The sequence below is a fragment of the Nesoenas mayeri genome (assembly GCF_963082525.1).
Source record: "Nesoenas mayeri genome assembly, chromosome: 3".
Taxonomy (NCBI): Eukaryota; Metazoa; Chordata; class Aves; order Columbiformes; family Columbidae; genus Nesoenas; species Nesoenas mayeri.
In genome coordinates, this window is record NC_137544.1 from 90,495,570 (window position 1) to 90,513,669 (window position 18,100).

At 39.7% G+C, this 18,100-nt stretch overlaps 2 protein-coding genes across 3 annotated transcripts in view; one reads left to right on the forward strand and one right to left on the reverse strand.

Annotated features, from left to right (window-relative positions):
- The window catches only part of RBKS (ribokinase), a gene marked incomplete at both ends in the record, with an annotated part of 68,919 nt that extends 63,338 nt beyond the window's left edge, over nucleotides 1-5,581 (reverse strand). The window contains one exon of the mRNA XM_080342906.1: nucleotides 5,532-5,581. Coding sequence (XP_080199032.1) covers nucleotides 5,532-5,581 — 50 coding nt within the window. The remainder of the gene's footprint in view (nucleotides 1-5,531) is intronic.
- Nucleotides 5,582-5,708: 127 nt separating this feature from the next.
- BABAM2 (BRISC and BRCA1 A complex member 2) overlaps nucleotides 5,709-18,100 on the forward strand; it is a 169,237-nt gene continuing 156,845 nt past the window's right edge. The window contains exons 1-2 of one of the 2 annotated variants that reach the window (XM_080342905.1): nucleotides 5,709-6,002; nucleotides 9,375-9,534. In XM_080342905.1, coding sequence (XP_080199031.1) covers nucleotides 9,407-9,534 — 128 coding nt within the window. In that variant the 5' untranslated portion in view covers nucleotides 5,709-6,002; nucleotides 9,375-9,406. Of the gene's footprint in view, nucleotides 6,003-9,112; nucleotides 9,535-18,100 lie in introns of those variants that run through there. The other variant, XM_080342904.1, reaches the window with a different exon arrangement.

Consider the following 18,100-nt stretch of genomic DNA (forward strand, 5'->3'; position numbering starts at 1 on the left):
CCATTTATTAAGGAGGGGGAAAAAAAAAAAAAGTTTTCATGGATAGGAGCCAAAGACAAGTGTTGAGCAGGTGTTCTAGCACCACCAGTCCTTTTCAGAGAGGACCCACAGCATCCTCCATCACACAAACAAGAGTTTCTTTCAGCAAGTGCCAGCTGGGATCAATGGGGCACTGTCTCTCACTTTGGGTTCATAACCTTGGTTGCAAATGCAGCTCTTGTAATGGGTTAAAAAAGTCATTGGTGGCCTTGCCCTAGTTATTCAAGAAACACTCAACCAGGCATTTTCCCTCCTTTTTCCCTTTTCAATATTTTGTCATTTTTTATTAGAAGAACTTTGTTGGATGCTTTTCAGGCCTGGAGTAGAACACCAAATACTTTTAACCCACAAAAACATTAAACTGTGTCTCATCCTAAAATAAACTGATCACTCAGATTTTGGGGAGGAATGGCAATTTAATGACAGTTTACAGCAGTGGAAAGCTTCTTTTTACATGATTGAGCTTGGATCATGCCCCACATCAGATGAACAGTGTCTGGACCACTCCAGATATTCAAAAGCTGTATATAAACAGAACACAATTTTCTTACTGAATTCCATTACTAAGGATTTCATCAACTTGATTTTTATTCCATTTGTCATTTTGAGCCCCCAAGATACAGCTTTTTTCCTGCCAGGTAAGAGAAGGTAAAGGGGTGTTTCTCTAAACCGCATTTAGGTCCTTTAAAAGCAGGGCAGAACAACAAAACACCAGGCCTGTGCATCTCATGTTTACTATACACCCAAACTTTGCTAGGTCAGAGAAGACAAGGGAATAGTACAGGCTCTGAAATCAAGCCCAGATTTTTCACTATTACATAAACTAAACAATTCACAGATGACACATTCTCTCATGCCTTGCTGCCTTTCTCTGGATCCAAAAGATTAATTTCCTCAACTGGACTAAGCTTGTATTCCTTCACAGTTGTGCTTTCCCATGCTGCTGGCAATGGCAGATTGACTAGAATGAGGAGTGGCTGCTGCAGGGGAAGCATTACAGATAAAAACAAAAACACAAATGAAATGGATTTGAAGGATTCTAGAACACTTTGCTGCTAGGAGAAGCTGAAGAGCACAAAAAAACATTAAAGCAAGGAAGAACACTAAATCTTGGTCACTGTGCATGCGTAACAAATGGTGGAAAAGAGAACACGTGAAAGACCTGCAAACAAAGCAAAGAAGAAAATGAAGTCATATGTGAGCCTTTCCCTGCTCACTCAAATGAAAATAAGAAAATTCCTTTCCATACTCCCACCAAAAAAAAAAAAAAGTCTGAAATTATTATCCCAAATATTGCACCTTAAAAAAGAAAGTACAGAGATAGCTTTGGATCGTGGACATTTCCAATAAGCCAATGAGCCATTTACTTCAGCTGACAATAACCACCGCTAGAGATGTCAGAGGAAGATGTAGAATCTCACCAATTGAGATACCTTTGCCATTTTGCAAAAGCAGATATTATGCTTAGTTTATTAACGTGATTTGATGTATCCATCAGACTACTCTGGGATGTTAATTCCAGATGTGCGTTTGTCACCACTGTCCAGTCTGCTCTGGCAACACAGTACTTTGTAGCTCAGTGCTTTCTCTGCCATGTCTTTCTTCTCTTGCTGAATGCTTTCAGTCAATCGTTTTACTACGTGTAATAACTATTAACTATGGTTATTACAACAGAGGACTGGAAGCAGAACTTTCAGTTCTACTCCCTACAGAAAATTAAGCAACCTGAGAGAAGGAAAGAGGTCCACAGAACACAAAGACTTCAAATTTTGGACATCCTAACAAACACAGTTTTCCAGTATTTGGACTGTGGTCTTATTCTCTTGAGTGAAAAACTGTTGCTGTTGTGACTATCCAAAGACTGTTTTTCCATCTTACATTTTTTTCTTTGCTTCTGCTGTTTTCAATTGCCATGCCAAAGTTTCTCCTGTTTATCTAATTGTTTTAGTGTGTCTGAACTCTCATTGGTTTATATGTTTAGTCTTGTCCTGATTTAATATGAATTAAAATGGCAATGTCACGACCAGTCTACAAATATGAATCAGAATAGAAACTATTTAAATAATACCAGAGATGGTACCCGTCTGGCTTGATATATAGATCATACAGAATAATGTTGGTTTTGTTTTCTACTAGTATTGCCAGTGAAGTGCTGATTGTGACCACAAATATGTTTTGTTCCTTGTCCTATTAAGCCAAAAGAGTGTGGTTTACTGCATGTATGTACGTGAGATTGTTTTGATTATACTAAATTCACTTTAGAAAACCCACATTCTGCCACTGCAGCGCTACAGGACAATGAGAAAAGAATTTCCAATGAGAACAGCCTTTTAAAAGCAAACCACTGGGCCCCTTCCCTTTAAAAGAATTTTAAGGCACACTACCCTTTCTTCTGAATTTGATTATTTCTCAAAATTACATCTGAATACTGTCTTCAACAGAAGGACCCTGTCCTTTTCCTTCTCGGTCATTACATAAGACACAGAAAATTTCAGACTGTACATTTCCATTTCACACAGGGGCTACGCTTCTTTAAATAATTAGTTTACTGTAATGAGTAAAAACATTATGTGTTAACTTTTCTTTTAGTGGTGAATCTGGCTACCATATGTCTGATGGTAGCCTGAAGCTTATCTTTCTGATTTTTGGTACCTTGCCTCTACAGACCTGGGAGTATTTACCATTTAATGTCTGCTACTCTGAGCTTCTAGCCTTCCCAACAGAGGGTCAAGATTGTATTCTGAAGGGCCAACATGGTATTTTATCAGTCTGAGTTAAAGCATAGCATTGTCTAGCTCTGGCAGAGTCTCAGTCAATATGATTATCTTCTAGGGGAGATAGGCTGTAGTCTTGAGTGGTGAATATGCCTATCAAACACAACCTGTCCAAAAATGTGTCTGACATCCTTTGCGTGACTCTCCTAATATAGTTTATTCAGCCTCCTCCAAACAGGTGATAGACAGGCATTTAACGCTGTCACTGCTGTCCACGTCTTTCACAAACTGAGACAGCATCATAAATGACAAACTTGCAAAAACCTGATGCTCTTTCATCGCTGCTGAAATGAACCCTAGCTTTAAGCCTAGAATATACAGCCCCCTCTAAATCCCAGATATAAAGACAGTCAAGAGACACCCTCCTGGCATCAATCCTAATCCTAATCTGGTAGTTTTTACCACATGTAATAAAGCTTGCTTATTGTTCCCTGTTTCATAGCTTTGCTCTCCACCTAGGCACATCCCAGCCTACAGTATAGTACATTAATTTTACCAGGATTTTTGCAACACAAGGTATGTTTAAACTATGTCTACATGGGGACTACATAGAGATTTCGGTCAGATTAAACTCTTGCCAGCTAAATTTAAACACACGTTTTTCCTTGTTTTATTAAGTGCCTGAAGTCCTGTGCTAGTAACAGAGAGAATGAGGCTGTCCTTTTCCAGTCGAAGCAAATTAGCTTATCATTAATAAAAAGCCTCTCACTGATCCTTAAAGTAGAGGCTAATAATGGTGAGTCAGATACATCCTTGTGACAGCATTTGTACAATTTAAGAAACTCTCTCAGCTGCCTGAAAAGTGAAATGGCTTTTCTTCAACCGCTTAATCTAGGTGTAACAGCATCTATGGCTACAACACATGGTTTAATCTCTGGTTACAGCATAGCTAGCTAATACGGCTTTGAATAAATGACTGTATTTCTATCATATCACACTTGCAGCCAAAAAAATTAGAGTTTTCTTTTGTGTTTGTTTGTTTAAGTGTCAAGAAAAAGCCCAAAGCTGCAGCTGTCAGCAATGCTTAAACTGGCAGACAACTTCTTGATGATTTTTTTCCCCCACATTTTAGAGAGACAGAAAAATGAATGTCTGGAGGTTAGAGCACTATGTTTTATATTTCAGTATAACGTCACAAGCATCTGATAGCTTGTTCACACATAACGTCAAGATCAGTTCTACAAGATCTTACTCTGACTTACAAGACAACTATTCTTCTTGGAAAGCTGCCACGGTGTTCTGCAGATTACATAAAGCATTAAATCTTTCTGACACAGGTTCTATGATTAGTTAAGGGTTTTCATAATTTCTGCAACACGTCTATGCCTAAACTGTACTTATTCCTCAGCATATTCTTCTAATCATTTATTCTACACTTTATTGACCTATAGGCTTTGATATAATTGTCTGCTGATTCAGATTGAGGAATTGTTTTTTTCATTGCAGAATTCCCAGCAGGACAAACTGATGAAGTCCAGATACATACACTTTTAAATCCTATTTTAACCAAGTCTGCATATAAAGTTTAAAAACAGATGTGTATAAAATAGTGCAAATCAAAGACCGATTTACAAGTTTACTGGGGCTGACAAGGTCAGCCAGTTTAGGTTAGCATTTGCATCATCGCCAACTCTTGCAATTTTGCTTGAATTCTTCTGATATTTGGTATTCACTATAAAACACAGGCTGCTGGAACCAAGAGCTTTCATGAACTTCTGTACTTTAATTTTTAAAAGAAGTTTCCAAACCTTACCTATGTGCAAAAAAAAAAAAAAAAAAGACAGTGAGACCCAAGCACCTAATTCTAAAAGAAAAATAAATAAACAGGTGTTAAAACATTAATTTAAAAAACTATTTAATGATTTAAAAATCAGCTTTTGGGTACTGAGGTACTAATTTTTTGAGGGTTTCCTGTTTCCACTTCTTGATCTGTTTGGATATGAATAGCTTGGGAGGCCTTCTCTTTCCCTCTGGTTTCAAAGAGTCACGTAAAATATTGTCTGCAAGTAAGCAACTTATAACCTAGTTTTTAATGAAGTTAAATTCAGGGGTTTTTTTCAATATTAAGCTTGCTTTCTCGCTTTTCTAGGGTAGACAAGTGCTTTGAACTGAACACGTGTTACAATTGACCACCTTTATTTATGTTCATAAAATCATTTTAAACTGCTGATCAAGAGTATCAGAGTTCACGATTTCCCATGCAGGTCACTATGAAACGCTGCATTTCTGGCAAGGCTAAGGCCGAGACACCCAGCACAGCTGAAAACACAAACCCGGGCCTCTCTTCTCCCCGCAGTCACAGACAGCTGATCAAAGCTCCAGCAGACAACACGTCCTAACTTCTCCCCGTTCCCACAGGCTCCTCTCGAAGTGTTTTGTGCAGGGCTGACATCACCCGGGCCCAGCCGTCCCCAGTGGCAGCTCCGCCGCTGCCGTGCCGCAGCCAGCCCCGCTCGGCTCCTCGCCTCCCTTCCCTCTGCCCGGAGCTCTGCGCCGCCAAACCTGGCGCCGGCCCCACTTCTCCTGTCCCGGCCTGGAGGGAGACGTGACACTCTCTGTTCTCGGCCCAGGGCAAGAGGGGTGGGGTGTACCCGGCCCGGCCTGCCCTTGGCAAGCACAGAGAGCCGCTGCTGTGCCCCCGGCAGCGTGACGCCCTGCGCTCCGCTGACCTCGGGGCTTCTCCGTCCAGGGGTCTGCGGGAGTACTCCCGGTACTAACCTGACCAGGTCGGTCATACAGGATCCTACAACCACCACCTCAGCGGCCATGGCGCCAGGGGAAGCGGCAGCCGCAGACCCGGCTGCCCGGGCCTTGGACCCTGGACTCGGTCTCCGCGCCAGGCCCCGCCGCCCCAGCAGCTTCGGCCGTTGCCAGGGGCGACGGGCGGGGGAGGTGGCGGCGGATGGCCCGCAGGGGCCTTCGGCCGGGAGGGCTGCCCTTGGCGAACGCCTGCTGGCAAGGCCGCCCCCTCCCCTCCTCGCCCTGTCCCACGCCCCGCTCCGGTCGCGAAGAAACCGCCGCCCCACGGCTGCGCGGCGAGACCGTCTGCCCAGGCACTGCGGTGGCCGCCAATATCGAGGCCGGTGAAGACCCCCTCCGTCCCGGGGAGCGGAGGCGCGCACGCCGCGCAGTGGGGCGGGAGCGGGTGGCCGCGGCCGTTGCTAAGGGGCTGTGTTCCGGCCGCCGTAGGTATGGCGGGGCCCGGGACGGGGAGGAGCGGGCGGGAGCAGCGCCCCTACCAGCCACGGGGGAGCGGTGCGGGGGCGGCAGATCGGGCTGGCTGGCTGGCTGGCTGACTGGCTTATGCCCCGGCCCCTGCTCCCTCCGCCAACCTCGAGGCTCTTGTGGCCGGGGGGTGCCGGAGGCGGCGGGCCCGGCCTGGGAGGAGCTGGCCAGGAGGCGGCGCGGGCGCCGGTGCGGCCCAGGGCGACGGCCGGCCTTAGCACCGCCCGGCGGTGGCCTAGCCCGCTCCCGGGCGCCGCCGCCGCCGAGGCGGCTCCGCACAGCTCAGCTCCGCACAGCTCAGCTCCGCACAGCTCAGCTCCGCACAGCTCAGCTCCGCACAACTCAGCTCAGCACAGCTCAGCTCAGCTCCGCACAGCCCGCAGCGCCTGGGCTGGCGGCCCCGCTCCTCGCGCCGGCACGTGGCCCAGCGAGCCTCACGAGGGGCGGGCGGCGACCCGACCAACGGGGCCCGGCTCGGGGGGGGTTCCCCCGGCGCTCCGCTGGTGCACGTTACCGGTCGTGTTGCGGGCTGGCAGGTGGGGGTGCGGTTGGGCACGGTAGCAGGAGGTGGGTGTGGGTCCCCACTTCTCCCCATAGCCAGACCCCCCTTACAGCGGCCCTCAGAGGAAAAGCCACAAAACCAAATTGCCGACAGCCCGCCCGAGAGGGTTAGGCGGGAAAGTTTCCCTCACACTTCAAAGCCTCTATCACAACATTTACCTTCTTAGAGGTTCACGCCGTGCCCAGAGCGTCATTCGCGGTGTTGGGGGAGCAGAGCACCACAGGTCCGAACACTAGTGCTCAAAGCGGTGCCTGGGATTTTATGGTTACCATGAAGGCTATGAAGCATATGTTACCTTTGCCTGAACGATATCTAAAATATAAAAGGATTCAACCATTAGTTTGTTTACTTCTGTCAGATGTTTTGGTTTGGGAGGGAAACGGTCTAGTGAGTTTTGTTTTTGTTAATTCCCTTGAGTTTGTTTGTGTTCTCTTTCCAGTACTGTGGGAAAATTAAGGTGGGGAAAAAGAACTGTGTATATGACAACTGAAACTTACTAAAATGGCACTAGTTTTGTTGTAGTTTGTAAAGAGCCTTGTTTACAGAATAAATTGGTGTGTTTAATTGATAGTGACCCTTTAAGTATTCTGTGTCTGGCTTCTTATGTAGAAGATATTGTGGGTCTTAAATGATACAATTACACCAAGAAAAATGCCTAGGAGTCATTTACATTGTGTTTCAACAATATGTCCATATTTTATTAACAAAAACATAAGGAATCTCATCCTGTAGTTAATTTTGGAAGGTGCATCTGTTCAGCTTTGATCACCACATGTATCTTCTGTCTCAATTCTACCCTTGTAACATTTGCAGTCCCCTTAAAATGTGTCATCGTTGGATCTCTGTGGATACCTTCGGGATTGCTAGAAATATAGCTTGTTTTTCAGCATGTTTCTTGTGGTTTAAGAAGTTCTTAGCCTCCATCAGTTCAGCTACCCCTCTGCTTGAAATTAAAGATGGCAGACTGAACTGTGTGCCCTGTTTTAGCCAATCTTGTGCAAAGTATAATTTAAGTTTAAACTAATTTTTATTAGCTGCAAGCTAAACCATTGGACTTTGCATTGTAATAGGTCAGATATGGGCTTGCGTTCTCTCAGTTGCTCTGGTGAAGAGTGAAGGTGAGTAGACAGTAATTTTTGGTAGAAAAGTAACAAACAGGCAGTGGCATCTTAAACCGTCACAGGTGTTTGCTAAGAAAGCTTAAGTTGTTGCCCATTGTCAGTTATGGGAAATCATATAAGTTAAGAGAATGTGTTATATATTAGGACATGGATATTTAATCTTCAGCTTCCTTAGCTGCCATAAAATGGAAGAATCAGTGTATTAAAGATAATTACTATTTTGGAGAAGTCTTTATTAGTCTATTTGTTTGCCTTATAGTGCTTGGCCTTTGCTTTATTCCGATACATTCAGAATAGCTAGGATAAATCCTCTTGCTTTGAACATTGGTTCACACTGCTTCAGCGTGAATGTCTCTCAAAAGGAAAAAATGTGTAACTTTAGTGTTGTTACTGGTTACAGGAATTACCAGTTTGTAGAAAGTCTGTTAGTTAACAATTAATGCTTGTGAACTATGTTAGAATCAACAGAAAATTGCAACTATTGCCTTGAGTTGTTTACGCTCTCTAGTACTCTCACACTCTAATACAGCAGTCCATACGCAGCATGTTGTAAGAAAGTAAATATAGTATGTATTGGTGTTTTTCAATTAAACGGGTGTTTTAAAAAATATCTTCTAATGGTCAGGTTTTAAGTATGATCTCTTCTGCCTTACTTGTCAGTGATGTGTTTATCTTACCTTGAGTCATTTACGGTTTTGTTTTCTAAAACTATGAAGTTCAGTTAATTTTCACGTGGAACTCTGTGCCTAATAATATGCTAGAATATGTTAAGTTAGCATTTTAATAGGTGACTCGCCCTTCTTTTGTCCCACTTCTCCTGCCACAGGCTGTTGTTGTCCACATTCTCCAGCCTTTTTGTGGTGCAATGAGTTAAAATATGTGCATGCTCATTTTCTGCATTTCAGCTAAAAAGCAGCAGGTTCTTTAACTGTGTTAACTTAGTGGCCTAAGTGATTTAGCATAAGGTCATGCACTTGCAAGTGCCTCTGAAAGAGCTGTGCTTAAAATGTGTGTATGTCAGCTTCTTGATCATTTTTGTGAATGAAGATGCCTTTCAGAAAGTATGGTGATATTGCTGAAAGAAAAACAGCATTAGCCTTTAAAAGCCAATGTGAAATGCTGTAAATAGCTAACTAGTGAAGTAATGTAAAAGTAATACTGATTGTGGTTACACTAGTGGTATTAGAAATTACAAATGAGAATATGGATAGATAATCAAACCCATGGTCCCATTGCAATCAGTAATGTAAGTCCCATCGATTTCAGTGGAAGCAGAGCAAATGTGGCTTGTCAATTGTAGACTCACTCTTAATGGAAATGCTCATAAGAAGGGCTAGGCTGTGAAGTGCCAGAATAGCCCTCGAATTTTATTACTTTTTCTCTTAGGGATAGGCTCTTAATTAAAAGAGCCCAGGACATAAGTCTGTTTTCATATTGACACAGAATAAACAGGCCTCATTGCATGTTGTAGAGGTAGGAGAAAAAAAAAATTCTTTATAAACCTGTGCACATTTCAGTGAGTGTACATTCCCGATTGTTTGCATGCTTAGCGTTTTTCCTTTGATGTTTGCAGAGTGCATGTGTATTTACATCAAATAAGAAGGATATTTATTGATTTTTTTTTTGTTTTCTTCTTTTGCCATCTCTGTGCAGTTCAAGGCAAAAGAAAGGAGGAATATACTAAGATGTCACCTGAAGTTGCCTTGAACAGAATCTCTCCAGCGCTCTCACCCTTCATTTCCAGTGTGGTCAGAAATGGAAAAGTGGGACTGGATGCTACTAATTGTTTACGGATTACAGACTTGAAATCTGGGTGAGTTCCTCATCTAAAAAGAATACCCAACGCCTGACATTTAAGATGTCTTTTCAGGACTAAATTTTACTAGGTTTGTGTGTATTTAAGCATTTCCAATATATTTGGAGCTGACATACTAGCTAGATAATTTTTTGTCTTACTGTAATTTTGTAGTTTGGGAGACGTAATTTGTCATGTTGTTGGCAATAATAATCTTGTTAAAACAATTTCATCGCTGCCACTTGATAGTGCTGTTTGTCAGCAGTGAGATAGTTATAAACACTTTTTCCTGTTGTTTATCACTTGTTTACTTGATCTTTTCTGTAAATTAAAAACTTGAGCATAAATTCGTGTAACCTAACCTGTAGTCATGAATATGCTAAATAAGATAAAATTAGCTTTTCCTTTATGACCTCTCTCAAGTACATTATAATTTCAGAAGGGTTTGTGATGGTTTTAAGACAGTAATAAAGTTTGGGATCCACATATACAAAGGTACTCTGGTCTGTAACCTCTGTGAATCATAGATGGGGAAAGTGAAATGCTAAAAGTAGAGTTTACTTTAGGCACTGTGCAGAGAGGGGAGACTCCCAAGGTAGATGTTAAAAGAATACTTAAGATGAGACATGTCAGAAATTGCTTTATTTTTAGAGCTGGGCATCTAATGGCATTGCTGATTCAGGCATTCATTTGATACTGGAGTTCAGAGCTTAAGGTGTCTAAATCACCACTTTTGTACAAACTACTGCATTGTTTATGATTTTGAATGATCGTATAAGCCAGTAGATCTGAAGAACCACCATTAATCACTGTTGTTTAAAATTTAGTTCTGCTGAAAACTTCTGTTTAGTATGCTTCTGTAGACTGCTTTATTATGGTTTCATGAACAGTTTGAGAGGTACTTTTCTGCCTTTTCAAGAAGGTGTGAGTTCTAGGGTTAGTTGGAAAGGAACCTTCCCTCCCTGTAAGGTGATGTGACAGGTTTACTTGGGGGTCTGGGAAGCTATAACTTTGTTTTTAGTGTTGTCTGGTTGGCAAGTTATGTGAGACAGGCTGAGCAGTTATGCATCTGCTGCTCTTATTTCATGCTAGGCCTTTGTTCCTCTTGAGCTAGTCTGCTGAAAAGTCTGAGATGGGAGCTGTCTTACATTTCTCCCATTGAATCTGAGAGAAGGGAATACAAGAAAAAGGTAGAGAGAAGACACAGGTTTAGTAAAGGTATCAGCTTGCCAGGAGGTAGATAAGGGTTTTCCTCTTTGCTCACTGCCTTTGAAATAATAGATTAAAATAATATGAAGTGTTTTCATCTGACTCTTTTCAGAGTTTTTTTTAGTAAGTGCCTAGAGTTTTCAGCCAATGATCTTACCAAGCAAATCTTGAATTTGCTTTGATAAATCCTGAATGTTTTCCAAGAGTTTATTCTTTAAAATACTAAAAACTGCCCCCAGCTCTGCCTGTCACCCAAACCCAGTGATTCAAACTGTGTAGTAATTGTGTTGAACATGCGGTCTACAACACATGTACAGCCCTGGACAAAGGTTGTCACATGCCTTGTTTAAAGGTGTAGTCTCAGCTATATGCAAGTATGCAAGTGCTAGCAGTATTTTTTTTTTTCTTGTTCTGGCACATAGAAATGAACCTCATTCTTTATGCTGAGGCTTTTTATAGCTAGAGGTTATTAGGAGCTAGAGTTGGGATAATCAAAATTCTACATTTAGTTGATGATTTTTTTTTGAGGCAGTTTTTTTTTGTACAAATAAGTTTCTTAAAAGCATTGTTCTAAACAGGATTTATTAGCGTTGCTTGAAATTTATTTGAAATGTAAATTTTGTGCATGTGGGTTTTTAGGAAAGGTTTTTGTTGCTTGTTACAAATAACCCATTGTTAGGTTATTTATATTTGAAAATTTTTAATTTACACGTCAGTGTGGAAGTACAAAGTTCCTTGTGATTTAGTGTTTTATGATGTCACTGAACAGGTAAACAGTGTAAAATTACTTAAAGTGCGCCCATCACTGAATAGCAGAGAAGTGCCTTCCATATAGCAAGATCTAGTTCAGTGGTCTTTAACCTTTGATATAGAAGCCTTTGGGACTCCACAGACTGTTTTTGAGAGGCCCGTGTCAGTTAATAACAAAATCTCTGTAGGTTTACATTTGTTGCTGTATACTGCCTCTAAAGAAAAACTTCGCAAGGCTATGAGAGTCCAAAAATGGATTCAAAACCATAGGTTACTCTCTTGCCCTAGCTTCACACAATGGGATCATTCACTTTGTTAAGCTTTTTAAATGAGAGTGAGGACAATGCAGAGGAAATAGCAAGCAGAAGCAAATGTAGGTGATATCCACTTAAAGGAAAAGACGGGTAAGGACATAGAGGTTGGATAGAAACAGGAGAAAAATGAGGCGAACAGTTGCTAAGAGTAATGAGGGATGAGGCTCAGGACAGAAATTGCAAAACTCCCTTCAGTTTCAATGGGGCTGAATCAGGCTTAAAGTGCAACAGGAAGGTGAGGAGGAGGTGCTAGGTTAAATGTTTGAAGATAAATAAAAAGCAGTTCTTGATCTCAAATGACTATGTTCATTTATAAGTACTATCAGTTCAGAAACTTTGTTTTTGAATAATGATTGCGCATTTACTGACATATGAAAGGGACTGTGAACACATTTCTTCTGTAACCTAGCTTGAATTTATTACAGAACTTGCAAATATTTTATGCTTTAACTGGTGTGTTGCATGAAAGATTAAGAATAAAATAAACAAAATTTTGATATAACCTTTAAGATGTTAAAATACTTAAACATCTCAATAGCTATTAACTTTGAAAATGGAAACAACTGGAAGCTTCTGGGTCACAGGGAGGAGCTGCATAGCTGCTCCACTGTCATGTTCCACACTGTTACTCTGATAGACAATTAAGGGTTACTGTAGTTACTCAGCTTCCCTGATAAACCAGTGCTTTACAATGTATAACAAAACAAAATTTACAAACTGAAGATCCATCCGTTTTCATTTCTTAGGTTTTAGAAACTGGAGCTGTGTTTAACAAGGAATCATAGTCATAGACTGAATACAGTAATATCTCCAAGGCGTTGCCCATTCAGAGCCTTGGTTTTGGCCGTCTCAACTCAAAAATTGAAGGATTTCTCCTTTTGTTTCACCAGTGCACGATCAAGTCTCTGGTTTATAGCCTATAATGTCAGTTGATTTTGATTTGCAAATAGCAAACTTATTAAGCCTTTAATTATTTGAAAAGGCAATCCATAAGTCAGATGGTTTTAGTAAGGTACTTATTTTTCACTTGTTCTAACTTATTGCTAAGATTGACTACTTAGTTTTGTTGTGTGTTATGAACTATATTAAAGAGCTGATGTTAGATTAAAAGTATGAAGTATGCTGATATGTTAATTTGCTTTGCTTGCAGGTGTGGGAGGGAAATATGTCATAGTAAGGAAATCCTATTGTTTTGCAGTCTTTGAGTATGTAAATGTTTTATAATAATATGTTACAGTTCCGTAATGTCTGTGTGTTTTACAAACTTATTAGACAGTACTAGTCTCATCAGACACTTGCATACATTTACATCTATGAGCAGGACCTTCAGGATCAAGTCCTGTTTGTAGTAGTTTTACGGCCACTGCTGATGCAGAGTAAGAAAGAAGAGCACCCCTGAGCTGAGCTCAGCAATATGCCATGACAGGAAAAAAGGAAACTCTTCAGTAGAAATAGTAATAAAAAGGTAGGTGGTCAGACTGCAGAGCTACTACCTTCTTTCTGGTAAAAAGTGCTCCACAGTGAACAAAAATAGAACCAGAGTGTTAGGTCGTGTCTGAAATACAGCACCTTTAGCTGCATTGATTCTGGTGATAAGAAAACCCTGGCAAGCGTCTCTGTTGCATGAATAAAAGACTTTATTTGAGATGACAGAGTGGATCAAAGTGTTTTAACTCTTGCACAGGGCATTACCTTATTCTAGACCCAAAGAAAATACTGCTGACAATTGAGTCAGTGCCATATATTGTATTATTCAGTTAATCTCCAGTGGTGTCTCTTTGAAATAATGACCCATCTTAATTAGATATTAAAATCTAGTCATAACCAACTGAATTGTGGCTAAGGCATTTTGCTTAGCATTTATACATATAATCATGGGAAACATATTGAATAGGGAAAACTGATTGTTAGGTAGATTTAGAAATAGAGGACATTTTCCTATGTGAAGGGTATTTAATTAATGTGTAATGTAGAATCCAGTTACTTAGGAGGCTGCTGCTTTTCCTATGGTGTGTTAGAATAGTGAAAACCGTATCTGTGGTGGTCATTGCCTTTGAGAACCTTTTTCCCTTACAGCTGTTCATCAGGGCCTATGCTTGAGCTTCAAATTATGTTGCAAGCCTATTCTTACTCAACAAACTTTATTCTGTTTTTTAAATTAATGTGTTGTAATTTCAAAATGAACACAGTGATTTAATGCTGCATATATTAAGATGCTTTTTTTTTTACTTATAACAAAATTTTAGATTTCATACTTCTTTGGTTATACTATTCCATATTTATAAGGAGATTAATTATGGAATTTTTATGTAACAGATTTGTAGTAAACCATGTTGGTAGTTTGTTCTTTGTACCACTCTGATTTGCTATTGATTTCTGCCGCTTTACTTGATACTGAGCTATGTTTACACTTAGTTAGGTTCCTGGAAGAAACCTATGAAGAGTGGACAAAAGAATGTAGTGCTGTCTAGAGTAGATTGTAACCTATGTGTTTACTATCAAGCTGTAATAAGATATTTATAACTTTATTGCCTTGCTTCCTACTGAGCAGTGATGATTTACTTTTTTGTGTTATCAAACAGACTGCAATATGCTTTGGTATTTCCTTTTCTTTTGGGCATTTCCCTTTTTAAAGTAAATATGCATTTTACGTGAGTATTTCATGAAATAATATTGGTTTTTAACTGGGAAATACTATTACAATACTGTAGTGGTTATTTAAAGCTTTTGCTTAATCTTTTGCTTTTGATTCATTTAAATTGAAAGATTCTACTTCAGTTACTTGAGGAAAGTTCACATTCCACCATTCACATTGGTATTTATAGGTAGGGGTTTTTTAACATGCATTTTGTTTATGTATGAGGTTTAATGAGTCTGACTTCTGAACACAATTACTATGAAAAGCTGTTTTAAAAAATAATGATGTTCTGAGTAAAATGTGTCCTTGAAAGGATGTGGAAGTTTCTAGGAGAGGTGTGGTCTTATGAGTCCTTTACTACTCTATTGGGTAAGTCATGAACTATTACTTTTGCACTACCTTGTTTCCCCGAAAATAAGACTACCTTGAAAATGAGCCCTAGCATGATTTTTCACGATTTTTGAGGATGCTTGAAATATAAGCTCAACTCCAAAAGCCAGCCCTAGTTACAGTTCATTAAAAAAGTCAATTTAAATAGTGTCCAGGCAGCTATACATGTAAAAACATAGTAAGTTTTGGAACAAAAATTAATATAAGACCTTGTCTTTTTTTCGGGGAGACAGAGTAGTTTCATTCCAGTTTCCAATAACAAATATATTTCTTCACTACAAAGAATCTTATTACTAGTAGCTTCTTGTCACTCAAGCGGATTTTAACAGACTGAAGCTCTGATGGGACAATGTGAGAGAGTTGTCACTGTGGAGCAGTGCTTGGAACTTCAAACACCAATTTTTCTGTGATGGTCCAAAAAGACTGACTGTCTCCAAGATGGCTCTCTCCTGTATTTGTTTCTGAATGTTGAAAAAACAAAGGCAATATGTCTGTCTGATAAAGATCTAAGTGTAGTAGGTACGTTTGGTAGTAGGTTTGTAAATATTCTCCACAAAGTTTGGCTTTTTTTTTTTTTTTTACACCGATTTTAAATAAAGTGCTTGAAGTTCTTCGGAAGGAAAGTGTGTGTGTGTCTGTTTCAAGTGCTATGAGTAAATAAATTATTTTTAAAAGTAAAGGTAGTATTAGATAATTGTGGTAACTTGGGTTCTAGTTTAAAAGACTACATACATTTTCCTAAGATTTGTTCAATTTAAATACTGCACAGTATGTCTTTGGTATTTTTAGACTGGGACAGTAGGTGACTTCCTTTTGTTTAACCTTGAAAAAACAATATCTACCAGTTTTCTGCTTCAACAAAAGTGAGAAGAAACTGTTTGATACAGTTGCCACCTGTCTTCTAATTAGTTTAAAGAGAACTTCATATGATGTCGTACTGGTATATGCACCAAATACGGTTAGAAATATGTAACTTATCAAGGTATTTAAATGTATGTTTTGGCTATCTGTATCATGGTAACTCATTGAACACTTCTTAAAAAGCAGGGCTTACATTAATATAGTGTAGATCTCTGTCCAGGACTTTCTGCTGTTGTAGTAGATGTCTGTCTTTCTTCTTTGCATTGTGTTTCACTGCAGGAGAAACAATTCCTGAGACTTAATTTTTTGTTGTATCTAAAATCTAATAGTTTGGTGCTTGGTCCAATTTCTTTCCCTTTTCCAAATCCTTGCATCACACAGCTGCAGCGTTTATTTAATGTAGGCTGGACAGATCTCTAGCATACCATGGATCTTGGATGCATATTACATTTCACCTGAAGCTGAGAACAACTGGCTTTTAATTTTTTATTTTTCTGCTGAGTAGAGAAGAATATATTCCTGAATAGCTGCTTCATAAATTCTTCCAGCCTTAGGTATGCAATTAGACTTCATGTATGCCTCTTATATGCATATACACATACATGGCATAACATTAAATAGCTAATGTACACTTGTAATGAAGCTGAAGCAAAAGGTTATGATTTTTTTTGGTTCAGTGTTTTTGTTGAAATTGTTGTCTGATGAGTTTAGGGACTTCAAAAGCACAGGGAGATGATCAGAGGCTCAATCTTGACAGACCGGTATGCAACAGCATTGAAGATCTAATTCTGCCATGTTTATATTACAGCCAACATAAATCAATGGGAATGCTTCACAGAATCACAGAATGTCAGGGATTGGAAGGGACCTCTAAAGACCATCTAGTCCAATGCCCCTGTCGGAGCAGGAACACGCAGATGAGGTTACACAGGAATGTGTCCAGGCGGGTTTTGAATGTCTCCAGAGATGGAGACTCCTGTACTGCACTCCTTTACTTCTGTAAATAACTTCTGTGAGACAGCAAACCATTAATTTTTGAAAACAGAATCTGCACTATTTGCTAACTACGCAGTGAGTCTCTAACAGTGTGGGACATCAAAAACTGTACAGGCCTTTTCTTATAATGTATTGTTCACTGTGTAAGCCTGTGTAAAAAAAATTTCAAAGAGAAGTTTTGTTGTCCTAAGAGTCTCTTTTGTTGGCACTTACGTTGACATCTCTGTATTGCTGCCCTTTTAAATGCCCCTTCATAAATGCTTTGGGGTTTCTTGAACAATCAGTCATGGTGCTCTTCTGACTGATCGAGAAATGAATTTTTCTGACCATTTGAGTAACTCTGTCGAGCACTGATTTTGCTGCGTAGGTTTAATGTCTCAAACTCAACTGGAAACAAAATAACTGCACCAATGCAATCCTATGCCTGAGATATTTTAATCTGTTTTTTTTATATACTTAGATTAGGCGTTTACTTGGCACTGCACAGTGTAGACATACCTTGAAGCAACTATTGTCTAACTGGAATTGAGCATCTGAAAAGAATACTTCGAGCTTTATGTATAAGTGACCAGTTTCATTTGCTTTTGAAATTGATATTTTTATTGAAGATACTGAATTCATTCCTTGAGGTAAAGGTAAACCTCTTAAGTAATCCATATAAAAGTAAAAGTTGATATAAGGGAACATATTTATTTTGTCTTTCCTGAGAGAAGGGAATTGGTATGTCTGAGGTGAAACACTCTGCCATGTAGACCACAGGTTCTTTTGTTTGTAATCTGTGGGATATGGCTGAAAGAATGAAATTATACCACTAGGACTGAGTATTTTTATTATTGTAAGATAAAAGAATCCCAATGAAATTGAGTTAATTAAAGGAAATTACAGAATTCCATTATGGAGAAGAGGCAAAAAAGCACCAATATAAAAACGTCCAAAATTGTATTTTCCTAAAAAATCACAGATTCCTATGCATCACTAAATATTTATAAACCAAAAATGTGAGAGTACCTGTTGCTCTGTTTTGGATGGTCTGTTCTTCAATCAATAGAAAAACTTGTTTGGATTACTCTTGTTTGTAGTTAGGGTTACTAGTGACCTTTCAAAATGTCTTTGTACCTCTTCTTCTCCTAGAATGTCGGTTTCAGTCTCTTGAGTAAAAGTCAGTTTACAATTTGTTGTGCACTTCAGCCAGGGCTGCTTTTTTTTCAGTTGGGGGGAATAATACAATGTTTCATGTTCTTTGTTTAGAATTCTTCTGTAATGAGAATTTTTTGAACTAAGTTGACTATCTGTCCTGTTTTTTAGGCTGCTGTAAACCTTAGTCATAAGCCTTAACCGACACACTATAGAAGTGGTATGATTTTAGGCCAACTGCAAACCATTTACAGGCAATGCAGACACTTAAATAATTTCCTTGGAGATTTTG